The 23,925-nt window shown below is 44.9% G+C and overlaps 1 protein-coding gene across 14 annotated transcripts in view; it reads right to left on the bottom strand.

Moving 5' to 3' along the window:
* Positions 1–14,886: 14,886 nt before the first annotated feature.
* The window catches only part of MARK3 (microtubule affinity regulating kinase 3), a 64,730-nt gene continuing 55,691 nt past the window's right edge, over positions 14,887–23,925 (bottom strand). For 8 of the 14 annotated variants that reach the window (XM_054825824.1, XM_054825825.1, XM_054825828.1 and 5 more), the window contains 2 exons: positions 19,618–19,662; positions 14,887–17,385 (listed from right to left, as the gene is read on the bottom strand). In XM_054825824.1, coding sequence (XP_054681799.1) covers positions 17,040–17,385; positions 19,618–19,662 — 391 coding nt within the window. In that variant the 3' untranslated portion in view covers positions 14,887–17,039. The remainder of the gene's footprint in view (positions 17,386–19,617; positions 19,663–23,925) is intronic. The other 6 variants (XM_054825827.1, XM_054825829.1, XM_054825834.1 and 3 more) reach the window with 1 other exon arrangement.

Genomic DNA, 23,925 nt, shown 5'->3' with positions numbered 1-23,925 from the left:
GGGCTGAGGGCTCATGTAGGCAAAAGGCTGAGCTAACCTCACAGCAAGCAAGTGGGGGATGTGACCAGCCCAGAGCCATAAGTTATGTGGTTTTTTTCTTACTCAGTGGTTTGGCCTTTTGGGGGGCTTTTTTTTTTTTTTTGGTGGTTTTTATTTGCAGTGAACCCTGTGATTTGCAAAAAGAGGCTTGTCAGCAGGACGGAGACCTTGCAGCTTAGCACGGCGGGAGCTGCCTGCCTCGGATTGCAGGCAACAGCCTGTGTCACTGCTGAGCCGGAACAAGGTGATGAGGACAACCTCAGCAGGAGATGGAGAAGGTCCATCTCCGCTGGACCTGCTGCTTGCTGCTGTGGGGCAGCACTCCCTGGCACAGGGGGGCTGGTTTCCAAGTAAGTCAGAGGGGAAGGGACCCTTCTGTGGCAGCACGGGGCTCTGCCTTGGTTCATGTGCCTATCTTCCTGGCATTAACCTAAATTTTGGACAAACCCAGGCTCCAGCCCCAGTGGGGAATCGTCAGTCTGACCCCAGCAGCTGCCCCTAGAGCATCCAGCTGCTTCCCCCACCGGCAGTCGGAGATGCTCGGCAGTGTTTCGTGCCGGTGGTCACTTGTGTCCTCAGACAGGCAACAGCACTGCATGTTTCGGGATGCAGCCCTGGGCTGCTACCCACTGTTGGAAAGCTGCCATGTCCCTCTCCTCTCCTGGTGGGACCAGGACATCTCCTGGGGCTGAGCACCCCTCCCTGCAGCCCTCTCCTGCTCCCCTCGAAATGCCTTCGAATTGATTCAGGTGGTCCTGGTGCTTGGGCATGACACCCCTGACCGCACGGCTGGGAAGACCCTTACATGTAGTATAAAATGCAGTTTTAAAAGCAGACAAAACTTGTATTTTGTTTTTCCTTGGAAGGAATAAAAGATAGCCCTCGAGCAGTATTTATGAGAAAAGACACCAAGCGGTGGGTCAGCTGGAGCCCCTGAAGGCATAAGACAGCAGATGGCCAGTGTATCTTTTCCAAATACTTTTACATAATCAGTGTCAAAGCCAGCAGTGACATGTCTCTGTAGTTAGCCTATGTGCCCTTTCAGCCTGTGCTTTCCTGGGGTACCTGTACACCGTCCTTCTCTTCTGAGATCATTTCCATTTCACTTGCCATTGACATGGCCACATTGAGATTTTTTTTTTCCATACAACTTAGTTCAGGAGCGAAGCTTCCACCAAGAACAATTCCTCTGGAGAGCCATCATCTCACACAGGAGTTATTTAAATGCGCAGCTGATGTGCCTTTCAGTTCAGTTTATTCACTTGCAGTTAAAGCCAGCCCTGAGCAGGGACCTCCGAAAACACAGATTAGACTACCTAAAAGGGATTTGGAATAAACACATCCAAAAAATATAGAGAAACAGTGAAATACATTTATAAACCCAAGAGCTATTCGAGGCTGAATGGGTATGGGAACAGTCATTAAAAAGACTCGTAAAACTGAGAAGTAAGGTAAAACAATTTTTAAGATACTAAGAAACATCTTCCAGTGGGTACCAGTGAGGGGGGAAACACTTTGTTGTTTCCCATCGCTCTTAGTCCCATGACACTTTCAAACACAAATATCCATCATTAAACCTTTATTAATCCTCCCTTCTGATTTTTCTGTGGGTCATTTAGCATTACTTAATACTGAGCTTAGGGGAAAACCTAATAAGCCAACCACTAATCTTTGAACTTGGCACATAATTCTTTGTTTGCTATTTCTCAACATGTTCTTTCTTGTCCTTCCACCCCACTGAGAAAAACCCTGGAGTGCCGGCAGAGGTAATTGCGGACGGCAGCAGCAAGCCGGCTGCGGCAGCGAGCCTGTGCTCACACCAGCACCTGGGACACGGTGGTCATGGCCGAGTGGCTGCAGTTTCCAAACAAGCTGTTGCTGGAGATATTTTGGGACCTGGAAATGAGCCTCTCAGAAAAGGTAACCTGTGGTGAGGGACTCTTATCAAGCCACACTGAGACTGTGGGATCTTTGGAAAATAAGACAAGAAAATTAAATACATATATATTTATTTGAAGCAACAGCACTCACAGTCTGCATGAAACATGCAGCTAACGTATATTTTAGAAGCAGCTGAAAACTTGGCAGTGTTTTCTTTCCTTTCCAAGGTAGAAAAGCCCCCTGCCAGAAGGAAACCTCCAGAACTGGGCTTTGGGGGCATCAACAGGGAAACCCCAAACTCTGGCCTGGAAAACAAGATCACTCCAGCTTACACCAGGCTTAGTGCTAACAGTACTTTGCATTAGTATGATGTTGCATTTAGCAAAGCATCATGCAGGCTTTTAACCGGACCTCGAAGAGTATCGTTAGCCTCACTTCACAGCGGGGAGGAAGCAGCTTTGCTGAGGCTGGGGACAGGGTGACCCAAGAGGCTCTTGGACATTGTCCTCTGCCTTCCCTCTCACCCTCTTCAGAGGCTGGGGTTAACCTGGTCACTCTTCTTCTCCAGATGGAATATAAAAAAAAAAAAAAATCTGGTTTGAGGTGCAGAATCTTCCCTTAGCTGAGTGTCTCTCTCACGTACAAACTCACTCACAGCCCTGGGCGAGGATTTTGACCAAGTATTTTTGTCCCAAATAGCTGGATTTTATTTATGCCCCTTTTAGTCTGTTCCTTCCTCAAGATTAAAAAAAACAACCAACAACAAAAGTAAAAATAAAGTACAAAGGTCTCAAGAGAGCTCAACCTTTCCTCTCCCCGCTGCCTCTCCTGCAGAAATAGAAAATTCCTGCAGAATTTCTCTTGGGAATGGAAAAGACTGTAACAAGCACGTTATCAGAGGTGAAGAGCCTCGTGGTCCACTCGCAGGTCGAGACCCTGGTCCCCCCCACAGGTCAGCTCCCACCAGTGCGTAGAGGGCATCAAAGGGGACATCACCCTCCAACCCCGCCCAGGGCAGACCCTTGCTCCAACCCAAGCCCTGGCAGCAATAAAACCCTGCAATAGATGTGGCTGACTCCTGGTCCGCAGCCCCCCAGCTTCTTGTTTCAGGTGTTGGGCTTTGTCCTCCAAGTTTTGACCATTTTGGGGCCTGGGGCCCCTCATGTCCTGCACCCTGGGGTGCTGATGGTGGCAGGATGGGGCTTTGCTGCCCCAGGAAGACTCGGAGGGCTTGGGGAGCAGCAAGAGTAGCTGCAGAGAGCAGTGATCACAGCAGAGGTCCACCCGAAGGAGCCCCAGTAAGGAAAGGGGATAAAAACAGCGAAGAGCTGGGGACAACTCTCCTTGCAGGGTGAAAGTGGGGTTGGAAAGCCGAGGTCTGAGCAGTGCTGCCCTGGTAGGCTGCATTCCCTTGTTCTCATGGAAACAGGAGCAATGCCCTCCAGCTTGGTTGTTTTCTCAGCTTATTTTTAAATGCAGCTCCTGTTTATGCTGCCAAGCATTTCAGCAGCCCCTTCCCGGGGGCTCCCCCCAGCAGGACCCCAGGGCGGCCTTCGAGGAGCAAGGCAACGCTGCGAGGCACAGGAGGGAGAGCGGCCCCTGCGCCGAGCGAGCACTATCTAATCAGGGCGATGGCTGGAGCCCCATACATGGCAGCGCCAGCGAGCCCCGGCCCTGAGTACTGAGGCAGCTCTGACGAGCTGGTGGGAACTCCCGTATCTGCTATAGGTCAAAGTCACATTCGGCAGCGGCCAGGAGCGCGAGCTGGCGTATTTTGACTTCCCCTCTACGCTGCGCAGGCGAGGAATCATCTAAATAAAAAATCCCCCTTGGCCCAAGTGCAGGAAACAGCTGCCTTGCGAGTAGTCGGGTCGAGCAAGAGACTTCCAAATCAGGGCATCCCGGTCCCCCCACGGCCCTCACGCTGCCTGCGTGAGCTCTGAATGGGGAATGCTCTCTTCTCCCCGCGCTAGAAATGGGTGCTGGTCTGTTCCTATTAAAGGATATTGTTTAATCTCCGGCTGGGCTGATGTTCGTGCAGGCTGGAAGGAAGCTGCAGCCCAGCAGAAATCCTTGGCAAGTCTCGTTAGGGCCTCGGGTCTGTTTGGGGATGCTCATATTTTTGTGAAGGGTGCAGCTCCAAAAACCAGCAGGGTGTTGCCATTGCAGCAGAGCCGATGGGTCTTGGGAACCGAGCTCCTGCCCCACCGCTTGGGTGGTGTTTCCATGGGGCAGCCCCCCACAGGTGGGGGCTTGGCAAGACCTGCAGGTCTGAGCGATGCTCTCTGAGCCTGAGCATCACTCCACAGGTGACAAGAAGGCAGCCCAGGAGAGGGGGACATGGCACTGGCCCCATGAGGTCCTGCAGGACAAGCTCCACCACAGGGGGTGGGCAGGTCAGCACCCACTAGACACGAGGAGCTGGCAGCAGGGGACTGCACTGCTTGCAGTGAGTGGGGTTGTGGCACACAAGGGCACCCACCACTGGGAACCCCAGCACCCAGCTGGATTTGGGCCGGGCTGAGTAACACAGCTTGGCAGGCGGTGAGGGCTGCCACCACCACGAGCTGTGACCGAATGGTGCCAGCAGGCAGGGCGCAGCCCTTCACTGTCCAGGATTTGGTTACCTCCAACCGCGCTGCTCTCCAAACCCAGGCTGACTCCACAGCAGCAGGCTGCAGACAGGTCTCCACTCACCTTTGCAGCTATATTTCCAGACCACCCATCTGCAGGCTGCAAACTCAGGGCCACCATGAGTTGCTGCAGTTTGGGGCTTACCTGTTTTAAACCACAGATAGTCCCTCGTGTCACCTCAGAGTCCACTAAGCTGAACAGGGCCAAAACTGACATGATGTTTCCTGCAAAGAATTAGGGTTTCTGCTGACATGTTCACCCCGCTGAGGTTCAGCTAGGCCCAGAGGTTTGCAAAAGCTGTAGCTGCCAGTGCTCCAGAGTGAACAGGGAAAATAGCTGCCCTGCTTTTTCCTATGTGCTCACCAAGGCATTGAGCTTTGCCTTTAGCTCAGGCACAGCCAGGTCCGGCTGCCAGCGTGCTAGGCCATCTTCGTCCCTCCTGTTTTCTCCTCCTCCCAGCTCCCCAAAGGCAAGGAGAGGCGCGGGCTCATCACAGCAGCAGATGACTTTTTCCACGGAAACAGATGCCTGCTTCAGCCGACACGTTGTCTTTGTGTTGAGCTCGATCCCACCTATTCTGTTTGTCACTGTTGTTATTATTTCCATAACCTTTTTTCCTCCAGACTTCTGGCATGTTCCTGCTCCGGGAACACATTACTTCAGCCCTGCCCACTCCAGGGGGCTCAGAGGCTTCAAAAGGCATCTGAGAGATTGTTCTTCCTGGTAACAAGTGCTCCTTCCTTAGATCCTCTGGGGACATCATTTGTAGTGAATCACACACGGGGAGGAGCTGCCCAAGAGAGCAGGACCATGGCCGTGGCCACGGCAGGAGGCACGTATCGCCAGCAGCCAGCCTGGGAACTGCATGGGCTGGGGCAGGAGGGAAAGCGGCGATGCTCTTGGCTAGCACTGAACCAGAGGGCGGCTGCGCTCCTTCTCTGCCAAGGGAGAAAACTTTTCTTGAATTCAAGCATATGACAGTCTAAGCAAGAGCCAACACTCGAGGTTTTTCTGGGTTGCTGCTGGCTAAGGAATTCACAAACCAGCTTGCTGCTTCCTTCAGCGGTGGTGGTGAGATGGTCACAGTTACCCATCTGGGGAGACTTCAGCACACATCCCCCAGCTCTCTCCTTGAGATGTGCACAGGACACCTCCGGTCCAGCTGACACAGCCATAGCCAGTGCTGCTGACGAGATGAACAGCCCTTTTCAGCACCGCTTCAAACAGATACCAGCTCCTTACAGTGAGGATTTGGGAGACTTTCTGGTTCCCCAGAGACATGACTGGCTGACCATCTGCCTGAGTTGACTGTGAATATTTATGACCTCCAAAAAGGACAGCAGCAGCTTGTAGACAGGACAAATAACCATAGGGTTGATGTATTGTGCCTCCTCCTAGTTCTTTGCTGAGCTTGAAGGTCCTCCTGATAGCATCCTTAGACGGTGTGAATCCCTTTCTCTTCCCTTCTCCAGAAGAGAAAATTTCATCAAAGTTCTCACAACACTGTGAAAAATTATCACTTTATTGAGAAGAAAATTTGGGACCTTCTCAAACTACTCTGCTTACGTCTACCGACAGAGAGCTTTTGTTGTCCTACACGTCAGCCTACCCACTCTCATTGCGGCGGCCAGAAAGAGATCGAACTTGAGACGGGAAAGTCTGACTCCTACTTTTGCAGCCTTGTGAAAGACTCTTGCACAAGCTGCGCCACTCCCTGTGTGCGAGGCCAGGACCTTCCCTTTCTCTTTCACACAGGGGCTAGCCTGGCCAACGTGGAAGGTCCTTCTGAGGAGCAGCCAGTAGAAAAGCATCCATCCAGCTAAAGGAGAAGTTGGAAGGAGAAGTAGATCTAGCAACTAGACAAGAAACCAGGGCTAGGAAGTGTCTTGGCCCCAATCCAGTCTGGATTTGGGCCAGAAAAGAGAAATGAAACCAGCTGAGATAGGAAGAAGCTTTTTGCTGTAATTAGGCAGTGCTTTGCCCTTCACCATCTCCAGCTTGCTTGGAGCAGCACCCACCCCTGCCAGCCACGGCTGCTGCTATGCAGGGTAAGATGGCAGCAGACCAGGGTGCTCTTCAGTGGAAAACCCTAACTAGAGAAGAATGTGTCAGTGGGTGATCTTATTTCCTGGGGGTACTCCTTCACACCCACCAGGCTGGACCCTCGCTGTGGGGGGACAGTGGTGGTTACCACTGGTAGCACAGGGGTTGCCCCAGAGGGGTGCAGCATGAGGGGACCCCCATTATAAGCACTAGATAGGGAGGGGGAACAACAAGTTTCCATCCTAAAACCCGACCCAACTCTCTAAGCATGCCTGGGAGGAGGGTGCTGAGGGAGGGAACACCTGCTACTCCATTTTCAAATCCATTGATCTATTCTACTGACTTGAAAATAGAATAGAAGCAGAGACCAGATCACTCCAGCCTTTCCTCTTCTGGACTCAGCTCCAGTTCTGCTCAGTCTCCTGCTTCAGGAGATGGCCTAGTTAGGGACCCCAGCACCCACAAAGACAGATTTTAGTACCTTTTCCTGAATCTCAGCCCACTCCAGGATTTTCTACATGGCAGCTGGTGAGTGGGATTGCTGGCAAGCCTTTTTGTCTCTGATGGCATCAAGGCTGAGCAGGGCTGTGTCCTAGCTCCTACTGGGTTTAACACCTCATTTCCTTTGCTGTCTGCCCCAGAAACATGGGGAAAGGAGGTTACGCACCCTTTAGGCTCAACAGCAAATTGTACAGCACCATGCAAGCACAGACAGCTTGCTGCGCTACGAACCAAAGAACTGGTTTGGGAGCTCAGACTCGCTGGTGACTGTGTCCTCTTTGCCCATATGCTGATTTCTAAGTGGGCACAAGCCCTTCATCAGAGAGCTGGCAGAGGTCCTCCTAGGCTGCACAAAGACCATCTTTGCTGAAGAAGGCACCTGTTCCTCAGCCCTTCTCCCTTGCTCCAGAAGCCAGGCCGGAGGGCTGGGCAGAGGACATGGCTTCAGGTATCCAGCCCCAGCAAAGGGTTCCATAAAGATTTAGATGTCATACCAAAAGTACGCACAAATCTGAGCAGATGTTGGTAAAAAGGTTTGAGCTGTTGGAAAAGCAACACTAAACTAACAGAGATGGACCAGCAACCCCCACCCTTCCTTCTCTTCCTGTATTCTGCCAGAAGCCACTTCTGAACTGAGTCATGGCCTCCCACCTCTCCAGCCATGGGGCTTCTGCAGGGTAAAGCTGTGTAGACGTGGATCTCTCCAGAGCTCTGGCTGGAGAAGGGCAGGACTTGCTAAGTAAGGGCAAGAAATCACCATTTTCTGTCTCCAGGCGTACACTCCTTGCTCTAATAAGCTGCAAAGGTTGAGCTCTGGTGGCAGGAGAATGGAGAGCCCCAGCCACATCCCATACAGCCCTTGGGGGAGAGTGGGAGAATCAGACCCTTTCAGAGATCAGAAGTTGGCCTCCAACCTCTGCAATGCCCCACCCACAGTGTGACTCCATCACCAGTGAATTTAGCAGCACAAACCCCCCATTTCTCTGCAACCAGCCAATACCACAGAAGAGGTGACTGCCACCACGCTCCACACATCCCCAGCCAGAACACTTACACGTGCGGTAAGAGAAGCTAAAGGGCACGGTACAGCAGGTGAGCGTAATAGGTGCCATCAGCATAACCACAAATTTCAATGCAATACCATGCTGATCCAGAGCTTTACTCCCGGGTTTTTGGTTTTCCATTTAGCAGCATGTCTATCTTTGGTTCAGTCCAAATTTAGGAGTTGTTTTCATCCCCTGCCTTCCCCGAACTCAGCTGCTAAATCAATGAAACTCAGCTTTGCAGTGAAATGCTGAATGCTACCGCTTCCAAGCCACAGAAAACTGGAAAAAGGCACCATCTGAGTGACAAAACAAGGCACGAATGAAACGCTCTTTATTCTCACATGTTGTCGTAGGACAGAAGGGAAGGGTAAGGTAGAGGTAACAGTACGTTAATGAGAGATGCTGGATGCTGGTTAAATAAACAGTGTGTCTCCCCATAAACCTTGGCTCTCATCCCTCCTTTTTATTTTTATCCTTGCCGAATGCTTTTGTCACTGCCTTTGCTTTTACTGCTTTGCAAAGGTGGTTCCACATTTCCCCGCTTCTTCAGCAGAATTAGCCAGACGTAAAATAGTCAGGAAATAAAATAATGAACTGTCTTACATCACGCAACACTCACCCTGGCAGATCAAGCTAATGTCAGCAATAGAAAGAAAATTGGAGAACAGTCTGGTATTTAAGTTACCCAAGTTGTTATGTGCACAAACTAGAGCTTGGTTCCCTTTTGCGCACAGCAGAATTCATCCCTATTCCATGAGGATTCACCCCGAGCGCAGCTCTGACCTGAAAATTGACCTTTTAAGGAGAGCTGCCTCTCGATCAGCAGATCTGGTCCCTGCTGTGAACTGTCACGGTTTTTAGGCTGGTTTCCCAGCGAAACGAGCCTTATGTAGCCATGCGCTGTGTGTGAGCGCCTGTGCTTGTGTCCGCTCGATCTGTCCTCGCTGTAGCTGCAGAACCTGCAGGCTAGCTTCAACCAGGGTCGGTGGACGGATTGGAGATAAACATCCCTGCAGGTCCCCTGGAAGCAGGGCTCAGAGGAACGGGCCCTTCCATGCAGCCCCTGCAAGCTGCAGCTTCACCCCACGGGCTGTTTGCACCCATGGATACAACATGAGGTGGTGTGGGAAATGGTACGCTGAGCCCCAGACACAAATCCAGGTGAATCAGGGCCACTTGAGGTGGTGCTCACTGAGCTCCTCCTCTGCCACAGGTGAGGTGCCCCCATCTCTCCCTTTACACCTTGCAATGCTCCTTTCAATGCCTCTCAAGCAGAACCAAAGGGCCATCAGGGAGAAAACCGGACACGGTTCCCTACAGCAACACGACCAGAACAAGCTTTTCCTCCTGATTATGAAGGCCTCGCAGAGCAAGCTGGCTGCTCCCTGAAAAGCCACACTACCAGGACAGTCCTGCCTGTTTCATTAGCGCACAGAGCCCACGCTGTCTCCTTGCTGGGGCATTTTATTGTCATGCACAGTGCCCACCACTGTGCAGCCCTGCAGGCATTGCCGAATACACCTAATTAAGTATGCGTTTCTGGTGAGGTGTTTGATGCCATAACAAGAAGTCTGGAAAGCACCTAGGAAGCGCAGTCACCCAGAAGAGATGATTCTCCTTCCTTTTCATCCTAGGGACTGCGCTAAATTCAACCACTCACTACAGCCTTGCATGCACTTGAGCTACACTGCCCTTCAGGTCTGAAGAATCGCTTCAGGAACTTCACACTGGGGAGATCCCTTTGCATTTGCCATGCTCCGTACCACAGACCAGCGCTGAGAAGTGCCGGGGCCCCTGGAAGCACTTGCACTATTTTCCCCAGCTAGAAGAGCACTTACAGATCTGGTCTGGAGAGATTCATGGAGCTCTGACCACCACATGAAACCTCAAAAAGAGACCATTCCTTGGACTGAGACTTTAGCTAGAAAAAGTGTTCAGCCAGAAGGGTTCTGCCAAGGCTCATCTCTGGAGATAAGGAGAAAACAACAAGTTTTAGTTGCCGGGGGGAAGAGGTTCATAAAGGGGTCAGTTAGATAAAACCACTAAAATATATACATTTGCTCTGTGGCTGCTCCCAGATTGGTGACGAGGAACAAAACCTCCCAATAGCAAATTCTGCTTTTGTTGCTCCCACCGCACAGCCACGCACAAAGCGAGGAGCCCTGTGCACGCCGCAGCTCCCACCCCAAGCAATGCTTTTAGGGCATCACCTTGGGAGGCGCAGAAAAGGGCTCGGCAGCGGCCGAGGGGGTCTGTAGCTGCAGGAAGGAGGGGACGAGTCGCAGGGCTCCGTACAAAGAACACGGAGAAGTCTGAGATCTGCCGAAATAAACAGCAGCTTCTCTTCTCCATTTCCACTCGCTGAATCCAAACACCCCAGCGATAAATATTAGTACCAGTCACTATTAATCTCCCAAGGGCAAAACTTTGATTACAATAAAAGTGAAAGCTGCAGCAAAATATGTAATTTGAAAGAAATCCTGAGCAAATAAGGAAGTTTCACTTCTTGCCTAGTCGAAGCACAAGCGGCAAGATTTGTTTGAAGATTAAAGCAGACTGCAGACATGGAAAATGCCAGGCATAAAGCTTTAGAGTTACTTAATACAGTGAAATATAAATGGCAAGTGATCCCAGATTATTTTAGAAAAGGCTGGCTGCAATTTACAGCCTTGATGAGACTGATTACTAAAGGATGAACAGCAAAACAGCTTCAGTAATTAAATTTCCGAACAGGAAAACAAAGATTCTTACTCTTTAAAAAGCTGGAAATGAATTTAAGCATTCAATATTACTTTTACCTTCCTCAGCAGAAAAGCCTGCTGCCTGGCATGGTCATTTGCTAGGAAAGGAGACAGAACAAGGCTTGACAAAGATGTCGAAAAGGGTTTTGCAGCCTTACAGGTTTTCCATGGCAAAGCTAAAGACCATTTAACTACACCTTAGCTCCAAAAACAGTACAACATAATGGAAAGTTAAATGTAGCATTAGGGTAGTTTTCAACCTGAAAAATATGCAACTTCAATCGATATTTTGTGGTGCATTTTTCCTCTAAAGCTTTTAGCAATAAGCCAAAAGTTGTCCAAGCAGATGATAACACCAGCAGCCAATGTCAAATCACCGCTCTGCGTGGAGTGATCCTTGGAGCTCTTTTCTGAAGACGAACACCAACCAGAGCCGTGATTCTGCATTTGAGAGACATCCTGTGGCCACTGCTGACATTGCAACGTCCCTCTGCAGCTCGCCTGTCCTTGCAGAAGGGACCGACCATCCATCCATCCATCCATCCCCTGACCCCGCCGCCAGCCCCTGCTCCTGCCCCTCTGGGCACCGCAGACACAGGATGATTACAGACACACTTTCCAGTGGCTCCAACCTCCTACCAGGCTGGTGGGTTTTCCATCTACATGGAAACATGTGAAAGCACTTCACTTCATGCTTTTTGGCTGGGCAAGCCGGGAGGGGAAATAATTCTACACTTAGACTGTGCTGTTTGTATCTGACTACGGTGCTCAGGCGGTGCTGAGGTCTTGGGAAGAGACACCTCCAAGCAAACAGGACTTCACCTTGAGACAGGGAAATGACTGAAAACGTCGCGATTGTAAAATCAGTAGCATTTCAGCTTTTGCATCCCTATATGTTTTAACAGAATTATTTTCATGGTGAGATATTTGAGTATCTTTTATTCACCTAATACTTTCAGTGTGATCAGCAACTACAAGGAAACAAGAACTATATGAATATTTTGGTTTTACACCCTGAATTTCATAAGGATATTATTAAACGATAACAGAAGGGTATTAATGGGTTGAGTGAGAACTGCAACATTTCTATGCCTTGAAATTCAATGCTGTGGTTCCCATAGCAACCATAACCATGGCCACTCCGCATGAATTTTACATCTGAGTCGCAGAAAACACAGTTCCAAGTGCTCAGCACACGTAAGCAAAAAGAAACAAGCAAAAGCACTTTTTTTTTTTTCTCTGCAATAAATATCTTACCTGCTAGGTCACAACTACTATAAGGTGTTAATGGCACTTGTAGGTGAAGATGAACTCACAACCGGCAATTAATGCCCCGAACACGGCTTCTGTGCGCACGTACTTACAGGATTCATGGTGTTGGTGTTGACACAGCTTCCGTTTTCAGTTATTGCTGGAATGAGAGCCCGCTGTTCGTACCAAAGGTTAAAACATTCTTAGAAGGCTAAAAAAACTACCCAGTTAAAGGTCTTTCAAACTCTTTTGCTTCAAATACGATACTATTTCAACTTCAGAAGCACTGGGCGAAGAGACTGTTTCTCCATGGTTTTGCTCATTTTATCCAGCCCCTTTGCTTGGAGGTGGTACCTGGTAGTACGTTAAGAAGAGACCAGCAGAAACATGAAACACATCGAGTTATATGAGTAAGTTTAAGGCTTCGCTTTTTTCTGCTTAGTTTATCAGAAGTAAGGAGTGCACACAAACGGTTTGTACACCTGTGTTGCATCTCTTGGACTTCTCTCAGCATTTACTGCTGCTGTAACACAGGACACTGACGGGCCGTTGGTGTGATGAACTGTGACTTTAAAAAAATTCTTATTGATTGCACAAGGTTGAGCTTTTATCCAAAACTTACGCATCTTCCTATTGGATTACAGTTTGTTCTCTGAAGCAATGGAGTAATGGTTGGTAGCGAAATCAATGAAACAATTCACTGCTACCAGAGGGAAAAATTCCGGTCAAAGGTGGAATTTTCACCACCACACATTACAGGAATGTCAGATTGGGGGTTTAATTGGCAGCACCAGTGATTTGTAATAATGCGAGCCTATCTTTACAGGAAAGCTCCAGGGCTTTTCTATGAAAACTTAAAAAAGTGATACTATATTGACAGCTGGAAATACGGGAAACTGCAAATCTCTTATGTTTAAAATGAAACATTAATCTACAGTGAGACCAGCTTTCCAAAACTGTATTTACTATTTCCTAAACATCTGCAATGTGAGTTAGGAAACAAAATTCTACATTAGTATGAACCCCTCAAATAGCAGAAATACCATCTACTGCCAAGATTCTTCAAGTGTTTAACTCCTCAGGTTGCAAAGAACAGACATGGTCTTGGACAGGCGATCACAGACCGCACAGCAAGAAACACCCAACCATCCCACCCCTGAAATACAGGGAATGACACCAGCTCGTAGGTGGCCTCAGCCCATTCCCAGCGAGATACCCGAGTCCTTTGGGAACCAAAATCAGCAGGTTTTAACTCAAAGTAGCTGTGAACATACTGCTGCTCCAGACCAGGGCTTAACAGAGAAAATGGTTCCCTGGACTGGCTGCAATCCTAATTAAATTGCACTCCACAATGTGCTCCATGACACAGCAGCTGTGGGAAAGACCAATTAAAAGTCTCTACACATTATCCCAATAGGCCCACGTGTACCTGAGCTTTTAACTGAATTGGAGAGATACGTATTTAAATTCCAGATCTGCTACAATCTTTCTGTGACTAGGACTCCTGAACCCCTGATTTCATTTCTTTAACATGTGGATACTAATTTCAGATTATTATTTTTTTAAAATAATCTATCCTGACAAAAAATGCTGCAATTAAAAAAGTTTGGGATACAGTACCTCACTACATTTGACTTTGAAATCTCACTGTAGTACAAAAGAAAAAGGTGAACCTTGCCCAAATCTGTATTAAAAGTCTATGAACCCATAAAGAATGGTCCAGGTGCTGCAGCTTGAATAAAAGTAGTATGCAAAACACTTAGACCAGCAGGACTAGCTGTTCCTCTAATCCACCTTTCCCTACTTCTTCTCAACATGGTCGAGGACCTTAGACCTTCTAAGAAGGTAAAATAGACTGAAGTATTTTAAAAAGCCTAAGTGCATGAAAGGTTTGCATGAGAAAAAGTTAAAAAGTTTATCTGAACTTGTTTGTTCCTGTTCAGTGTTCAGATTTTGGGTTTTTTTCCAGTGTACGTATCTCTAAAAAACGTTCATTTAAAGCAGTCAACCCTTCCCCAAACCCAAACTCTGACGCCATTTTTCTCTGCCAGATCCAGCAACCAAGAGACACCTTCAGAACTGGACGACATGGGCTTTAGTGACGCAAACCTTTAGTCACAAGCCCATTACGAACACACCCCAAGACGCCCTTGGACCACACATTCCAGGACACCAGTCATGCCACAGCGTAAAACCACTGCTCGGTTGCTAGGCACGCATCTCAACACACTGAGGAGGCCTGCTGCTACCTCCTCACTACACACTGACCTCCAATTATTTTAAAAACTTGTCTCTTAAGGACAGAAAAAACAGCTGGAGTTCCAGAGAGTCATATCACCAGCAGTGCTGATAAACCTACACAGATCTCCAAGGAATACGAACAAGTAGAAGGCCTGTGTTTGGGAAGAAGTTCGTCTTTGGTTTGGAGATCTGAAGGAAGCAGTTTTCCCTTCCAGGCAACTCCTACAGGCTCGAACCGTAAGCATGTATTACGCTAAAGAAACAAGGGTACATTCTTGCAACTTGGTAATTTTACAAGGCATTTGGGAAGGAAGCCGTTAAAAATCTGTTTCCAATTATAATAATTCTTTCCCTTTTTTTAATACCTCAAATACAGATTTACTCTGAAAGAACCTTTTGAGAACACTTAAGAAAAATATTTAAGTACAGACTTTAAATATTCAAAGAATGATACTGGTGCACTTTCTAGAAACAATTACATACTTAACAGGTGAAGTAGGAAGAGAGTATTTCAAGAAAACATTTAATATGAAACCTTTTAGAACTTCCATTGAATACAGATTTACATCATTTATCAACACTTTTTCAGTTCAGACAACAAAGTGCACTGCCAGGTGAAAAAAAAAGACATTTGGAGGAGTGCTTAAAATGTAGGAACTGAAAGGAGAGGTGACCATTCACCTGAGAGTGTACAATGACTGCCCTGCAATGTCTTATTGCTATTACAAAATGGAGTTTTCATGGAAAAAACCATACTGAGCAGCACAGGCACGGGCAGAGCACTGAAAGCCAACTGAAATCCGGTAGCACCTGGAGTTCTCAAGCCATGGCGTGATACAGAATATACAGAGAATAAAATGCAAATTCAGGAATATTTACTACATTTAACAGCTATGATTACCCTTTAAACTAGCATAGTCAATATCAATGCTCAGGGAAAGAGAGGGGAAGTCTGCTGCCTTCACAGACTACAGATCACAAGAACTAACTTGCAAAATATTAAGGATTTTGCATTTTCACCTTGGGTCAAATCTGAACTGTGTACTATGAATAACTATTAGCTCACTGCAAATTGAAAATGCAAATTTAGGCTCCAGTTTAAAGCACATGTTAAGTACATGCTTAAGTGCTTCACTGAAATATAACCATAAAACATTAATACAAAAAGTCAAGTAGATAATGCAGGATATTATCTACAGAAGTCCTCGATGAAATAAACTGAGTATCAGTAGGAAACAACGCATGAAGAAATCTCTTCATTCTAGTTTGCAAAATCAAATCCGGCTCACCACAGTGATGGTTAAAAAGCGGGGACCATCCCAGAGTAGCTTCATGTCCTACAGAAAGCTAGTTGGCCATCGGAGTTCATCAAGGGCGGGTTTCCGCACTGCACATTAAAAGAACAACAGTGGACTCCCTCCGCAGCAGAAGCCAGACACACAACTGGCACAAAGCCATCAAAGCAATACGGCCAGAGCCAAGTGGAAGTATGCAGGAAGAGAGCTGTAAGGAAAAGTTTTAACTGCTACTGCCTATGGCTGTAGTTTACAAAGATGGGCATTAGAACAGAGAAGATCAGTAGCCAATTTGATTCCCACTTTTGCGTTTCAACACCGTGCACGCCCAGAATGCAAAGGGCAGTACTGCCCCACGTGCAGCAATACCTCAGAACGGCACCGACTCGGATGCGGGGACTTGCATCAAAGTACAGTGGTTATCTGAGAATCCTTGTGTGCTTTGTATCAGTCTGACCTAGTCTAACGTGGAGAACTTGGTCTGAAAGGAAAAAGTCACTAGTAAGCATTCAGTACATCCTTTTAGACTGCCTCATTCTGTAGAGGAACGGTGGAACAACAGAAAAGTGTTCTTAGCTGCAATCAATACTCGTAAGCCAAAAGGACAAAGATACAATTTTAGTAGTTTAGCAGAAGCAGAAGAATGGAAGCGTTTACCCAAATTTTAATGCACAAATCAACTCCATTTTTAAAATTTGATTCAGACTTAAATAATAAATAGGTGGGCAAAATATAATGCAAGACTTACTCAGTAAAAGTGAATTTTTAATAATCTCATGAGATCTACTTAGAAAACAGGACTAATAATGTTCACAACCGTAAATCCAAACCCTTCACACACTTTTTTTTTCTTAACACAGCAGTGAACTGTAAACCTGCATTTACTGGTTATCGCTTCAGTTATTTTAAATATTAACTCAAGTGTTTCCTCCTTGGCCATTTCAATTTTTAGCACCAAAATTAGCCCAAAAAGAGGTACTGGTACAGCTTGATGTTGTAAATTAACTGTTTACATATAATACTTTATATATTATACACACATACTGTACATTCACACGTCCACACAAACAGGAGGCATATTTAAATGAATATATTCTGTGTTTCAATTTGTTGTCAAAGACTTAGGAGCAATGGAAATAAAGCAGAAGGGGTAATATTTTACATAGTAGGCAACTTTAATGCTGTAGTGCACTTATAAAAAAGTCCAACTCTCCCTCCCAGCTCAGCAGCTTTTTTTTTTTCTTTTTAATATCACTATTCAGAAGGATGCAGAAGTTATTGCCTAAATGTTATTCTATACATTTCCATTGGAATTCTCAAAAACACTTGAAATTGCTAACTAATTTACAACTTAACTATTTTTCTTGTTACAGCTTTAACTCATTGGCAATTTTGGAAGCAATGTTTTTAAAAGCTATGGATGTTCCCGATATCCGCTTAAAGCGAACTCCATTCAGGGACAGTCTTGGCAGTTTACACACCTCCATCTCCCACTGTACAAGGTTTTCCGCATGCCCATCTCCATGGACACAGAAAAGCAAGAAACGCTCTCTTTGTTCATAGTCACAATTATTGGCATCCAGGACCTTTCGTATTTCTCTCATCATGTCATTGGGATCCATGGAGCTGGTGGTTTTCATGCTCCAGGTAAAACGCAGTGACCGAGGCTTGGCTTCCTTGTTCTCGTCCTTCTGATCCACAGCTACATTGCGGCTGAAAGACAGGAATTTATTAGTTAGCAGGGCCAGATACCTTCTCCACGTTTCACGTTAGTGAAGCAAACTAACACTCAACACACACTACCGGTATTAGAGCAGCATCTAGAGGCTCCGGCTGCGAGCAATGCCTCGCTTTCCTAGCTGCTGTACAAACACACAGTCAAGGTAAAGCATTAGCTGTTGGGGCTGAAACGAAGGTATGGTACGACGGGTGACACAACTGGAAGTCACTGGAATCAGGAGGATGAGGGAAATGACCTTGTGGAGGTAGAACTACGTTTGTCACCTATGACTTGATTTTAAGGCAGGTTCTGCTCAAACCCCTATTCTCGGGCCACATGGACAGCTGAAACACCAGCTCTGTGCTAGAAGTTTCTAGAACATTCAAACATCGGTGACTTGTGACAAAAGGGTGCTCAGCCCAGGTCATGGGACTGCCAGACCATGGGAGGCACCCCTCATACGCAACGGGGATGAGCCCGTGCAGAAAGATCCTGAGGCGTTCCTCTGCACCTCCTCCAGTGCAGCAGGTTGGAGACCAAGCACCAGGAGGGCCCACCGCATGCCCAGGAGATACAAGCAGGAGGAAGGAGCATGGAGCCGGGGGACCCTGCTGGGGGTCATCCACCTACTGCCCCAGGGCCAACATGTGCTATCCCAGCCTGTTCTGGGCTGGTGTGGTTTCGCTCTGGCCTTCCTGCACTGCTAAGTGTTTGAGATCATCACCAGAGACCCATCACTTTGCTGGCTACCGGGGTGACCTTTAATGGGGAGGAAATACTTCGTCTCCAAGTTGGTCAGGAATTTGTTTAATACCAACAACTGATACAGGTAAAGAGATGAAATCTTTCACTGCTACAAGCTACGCAACTGAGCGCCTTTAAGGCTGAAATGCAAGAAAGAGTTGGCAGTGTCTATAAGACACCTCATCAACATCGTTAGCAGAGACGCTGAATAAAAGAGTTACTGTTACTGTCACAGTTTTAAGGGATAAAGCATGAAATACTGAGGCTACAACTTTTTTTCTTTTTTTTTTTTTTTTTTAACAAAAAAAGCTTTTCCTTTGGTAAGGATAAATAAGGTTATACAGGACAAAGAAAAGAAGCGTTCCAGAAATTTCTAGATTGTAATGATTCTTCTACTGCAGTTGAAATCAGTGGTCACGCAGCTAAAGAATAAGGAACTACATTTGGACCTCTGGGGTAAAAAAAAAAAAAAAAAAAGACAGATTTGCTTTATGAATATTTACATGCTGTCAGTTGCCTCTTCAAGTTTACTTGTCCTCAGGACAAGAGACTTAAAAATATTGACTATCATGCTTAAGTATTTTCTGAAAATACCTAACCTAACTGACCCCAAACCATGCAAGGTTAGCTCTCACGTTGAACTTCAAAGTTGAATTTACAATATTAAGTCAAGATGCTCTTTAAAATAGCTGGCAATGAATTTCTGGTTACACAATGCTTTCCTTCTACCACCATTAATCAGGCAATTATGAAAATAAAAAGTGATACTAAATGTCAAAACTAAATAAACGTCTTTTAAAGAGAACCTATTTCATCATTTTACATTCTATTAGAAAGACGTCCAGTAACTGTGAGAGTCATAGGATTACGGTGTCAAATTCAGCTATATGATTTGCCAGATGTTATAAAATTCAGCAAGTAAATTAAGAGCACTTTGTTTTAACTTTAAGGTTTTAATTTAATAAGGCTGTAAGGGTGCAGGGGGAACGCCAATTTTTATTCAATGCTCATTTTTGAAAGCTTTTTCTACTTGAAAACAGTTGGCAGAACCAGCACAAGTCTGATCATTTCCAGTATTTTTTGATATGCAGATTTTGGAAAAAGAGTATACCATGAAAAATACTGTTTAACTATCTGGGATTTTGGAGATGAGAAATATATTATCACCCTTCAGTGGTTATCCACATGTTTGCAGCCTCACTAGAGACCACTTACCTACACATCTACAAGACAACAGCAAATTATAACAACCAAAATGCAAAAAAAACCACACAAGGGAAAAGGCAACAAGAAAGATGAAAGTTTAGAACCAAGTCAGTCAGTGCTTTAATAGCTGGTTTGCAGACAGAAATGCTTCTTTGTTTAATTTCAAAGCCTTACACAAAACAAAAGCTCTGCCTGAAGCCACTATGCCACATAATCAAGGGGAGAAAGATTCAAACTCACCTAAGTAACATTTTAAACAAAAATTTTACCCTCACCTTGAGCCCTCAAATCTCCCGTTCCTCTCATATTCAGTCGGGAGCCTCATTGAAAAGAATGCAGAAGCAAAAGGAAGTGGGAAAGAGAAGACAAATCTTACACTACAATATACAATATCTGAGTAGCTGCTAAAAAGATACTGCAATCATACCAAAGGTGTGTTAAAATACAAAGCAACAAAGATGTAAAGAACTTCGTAGGTTATACCAAATTCAAAATATAACATATGGTCAAACCAAATGGAAGTCTATAAACTGCAGTTTTTTAAAAACACCATAACTCATTTTTACAGTGTGTGTTTATATACATTAATACTGTAGAACTCATTCAATAAAGTTGAACTTCTAAAAGCAGAAAATGTTCAACTGAAAAGTTACAAACCATATTGAAGTTATTGCATTCTTTACTAAGTACCTCCTATTTCAAAATTTTATCTGGTAATACTACATACATTTGAAAAAATACCCTATTTGCAGATAAGTCTGGTCACCCTGTGTGTCTGTATGCACATCAAGCCTGAGGTATTAGGTGTTTAAACAACACCAAATACCTTAAAGCAAAAGAACAAGATGCACATACGTTTTAGCAAAGGTTTAGAGATAAATCTATGACTTCAAGCTGTGCTAAGTCCGTGCTATTAATTTCCACACTGACTCATCTTCAATATCAGAGTAAACTTAAGCTTCCTGTCTTCTTGCATTGATTAAAGCTATGTTGCTGATCACTACCCTTTTTAAAGCCCAGTATCAAGCAGAATTAAGGGGTAAAATCACCTTCCTTTACCTTTGCATTATTGCAGTACCACAGTTCTACATCTCAGCATTAATTCTGCTTGCAGGGAAGCTGTCTTTATAAGGCTCTTATCAAGCCTACTCTAAGCCAGTACATGGCTTCACTGAATAACGTAAATTATTAAAGCAGTTTGGTTGACAGGTGTCTAGGGATAGGAATTTAAGAGAGTAAGCTTATTTTTTGATGCACAGCAGATTTATATCAGGCTGTGTGGGCTGTTACAAAGTTAATTTCCTCGTTTCCTTGCTTTTGAGGGTTGCAGCGAGAGAACAGGCTCGTAAAGTGACTCTGTGCAGTCCCTGTCACAAGGGAACAGATGCTGTGCTAGCGCTGTGAGAAGCACAGTGGCAGCGCTCGCTGTATAGGCTACGGAGCCTGCTCCTTGCTCAAAATTCACGCTGCTATTGCAATAGAAATCCAATTAAGAAAGTGATAAGTCACTCAGCTATGAGCTGCTTGTCGTAAGAGCACCTGATCAGAAGCCTGTGCTGACATACTGCACAGCACACAGTATGGCGGAGTCTCTGCTAGGAAACATTTCCATTGACTAATGAAAAGCTGTCACAAGTAAAAAGGGTAAGAAAGATAATGAGAGAAAAACAACTGGCAAGTCCTCTAATTCTAGCACTTCAAAGTGGGTTTTTAATGGCAGTCACTTTCATGAGATCTCGTGCTACCTGTCTATGGTGGATATAGGAGAAGGTGGAAAAAGAGTTAAAAGGTCTGCATAAATAGTCTATGAACTCATCCTTTACAACAACTCTGTAGGACTGAGCAGCCTTTCAGATGATCTGGGAAAGGCTTGTTTTACTGGGCAAAGCAAGCAACAAGTTTGAAGATACTGCTCAACTGAAAACTTGAGAGTACTTGTACTTTAAAAGAGCCTACCATGTTCCTACGAAGTCGAAGATGACAGCTTTGTTAAAAGCTGCAAGCATTTATGGATCATTTTACCTTTTTTTTTTTAAATTTTAAACTTGCCAAAGGTTGTAGGAAATAGGAACATAACCAGTCTCTCCAACAATGAATAGTCTTACTGTTACTGGAATCTGTCCAGAAAAGTCTGGGAGAAAAAAATCTCTAATGATGTTCTCTGACTCTTTTTAGGTTGAAATTAAGCCAAACCATTCAGTTTCTAAACCACTGTAGTCTAAATCTAAGAAAGGTCATTATTATTTACAAAATACCTGCGACTTTGCAATAATAAACACTCTTTCATGGAAGCCTCTCAGAAAATCCTTACTTTGTTCAGTTTTTCCATGCATCAGTCTTCCGTTCATTTAGCACCAGGAATTGCATTTGGTGATATAGGCCCTTAAACATGAGCCATTGTGCCAGGCTTTGGAGAGCTGTGCCAGTCTCTCTAGATGCTCCTTCCTTCACGAAGGACGTGGTTATGGTCCAGTTCTACAGCCCAGCACTGGTACTTTGGGAACAGTCATGGTACTGCCAGTATTGTTTCGGTGGGTCTGCAAGTCAGATGCAGCCCTGAGGGCTCCTCGCTCCTAATACAATCTTCACTTCTGCCTGAACCACAAATTGCTGGGTTTTGTTCTAATTTTTCTGCTTTTGCTTGTATTTTTACATAAATTAATTTCATAGACCAAGACACTCCTTGGTCCTGAGAATGGAACAAATATATAGAAAAGTTATGTTCTCATTTGTCATGCAATGCCTATACACTATCTCCTTTATGGTTTTTGCTATATCGTTTGTGAAAGGTTCTCAAAAATAAGAATGTTTCCATACATCTGTCCTGAGTTATGCTGTGTTTTCTGTTCTTTACATCTTTGTATACTCTCTGTTAAAAATCCAAATAAACACAAAGAAAACTGTCTAAAAGATATGGAAAAACAGCAAAAAGTGCAAGACGCTAAAATAAGACCAATTTATGGAAATGGAGAAAAGATGCTGCAATACAATTCAGAAGATAGAAAGTGAGTTTTGCTGTCAGAAAAGGACTTCCACAATATGCAGATTGGCAAGGACAGTGCATGGTACAAGAGAGCTATATATATTTTATACCTCTGTGTACCGAGTACAATATTAGAAGTCAGTTAGTTTAAAAAGGAGTGACCAATTATCTACTTTTGTTCAGCTCCCCAGAAAAATGTTGCAGTACTATATATACATACTATTGGGTTACAGTAGGTCTTTCAGTATCAAAGACAGTGAATTTAGGTAAGACTCATAGCACACAAAGTGAGAAGAAATTGCCAAAATCCCCAACATTTTCAATTTAATTTTGTACCTACATACAGATCAGGTATGGAGGGACACCGTGCACATTTAAACAGAATTTAAAAAGCACGGTCTGGTCACTGTGTAGGTGGTATAAGACTTTGCAAATCTGTTATTCAAAAGACATATTCATAGAAACTGCAGCTGCTATTTCCACAATAGTCTAAGATTCCTGGCCTCACATCAAAGTTTTTAATTAAAAAAATTACCTTTTAAAAGTCTCAAATTGGAACAGTAACCTTTTAGTTTAAAACTGTACTCATATTAGCATGTTTCGTCTTTCTTCAGAAAAGCAGAGTAACAAACTTGGATGCATGCAGTTGTGGAGGTTGCACAGATCACAATCCTTTGTTTTAAAAGCTATGTGACTTCAGAGAAGCTCCCTCTTACAATGCGGTATGTATGCACCCCACAGCTCATGATGCACGATGGGTTAAAACTATTGCTGCTGCTCAGTTTCATCTGTATCCTGTGTTGGATCGTCTCGTTCCTTAACTAACAGTTGGTGAATGTTCCTTTTCTCAAGTCAGCTGTGACAATGCCAGCCAACCCAACCAGCACCAGTTCTAAACATAGTCATGTTTGGAAGAGGTCTGGTTATTATTACTGTGGCATGGAATTTACTCGTTTACTCGGGTAGGGTACCTTTAGACTCGGACTGTACAAAATAGACCCAAATTTAGGCATCAATTTACATATCTCAGGTCTCCCTAATCTAAGTATTTCCTTGAAATGGTCTGACAAACTTAAAATTAGTCACATGCATAGCCTTGCATTTTGAAAGTTAAACCAGATGTTTGTTCTTTGGCCTCATCTCCCTATTTTTGATCAGTATTTGGAAATTGAAAGTACCACCCTTTAAGCAGCTCCAAGATATGATACAACTAAACAGAGGATTACAAAATTCTACTGGAAAAATCTACCTGCGGGTCAAAATTGTGTAACCAACTTTCATGAGTCATAATGGATTAATAAGATATATAGTAGCTTGATTCACTCCCAAATTATAAAACTAAATTCAGTCCTTTGGGCTTGAAATGTGAATCAGAGTGTTGAGCTTTTGCCTTTTGTTAATAAATTTGCATAGGTGCTATATTTATTGTTTGTTACTGAAGTACTCTATTTGCACTTCAGCTGCAATTCACTTCAGCAAATGCATTCCACTTTTAAACGAATACATAGCCATTGCATCTTCATTCAATCTTCCATACAAAACTCTTAGATTCACAAATGTGTTCAGTTTGCTTTCTATTGTATCAACTGCGGGCACTTCA

Source organism: Grus americana, chromosome 5, assembly GCF_028858705.1.
Source record: "Grus americana isolate bGruAme1 chromosome 5, bGruAme1.mat, whole genome shotgun sequence".
Classification (NCBI taxonomy): domain Eukaryota; kingdom Metazoa; phylum Chordata; class Aves; order Gruiformes; family Gruidae; genus Grus; species Grus americana.
The sequence above is the reverse complement of the archived record's forward strand: the minus strand, read 5'-3'. Positions and strand labels throughout refer to the sequence as shown.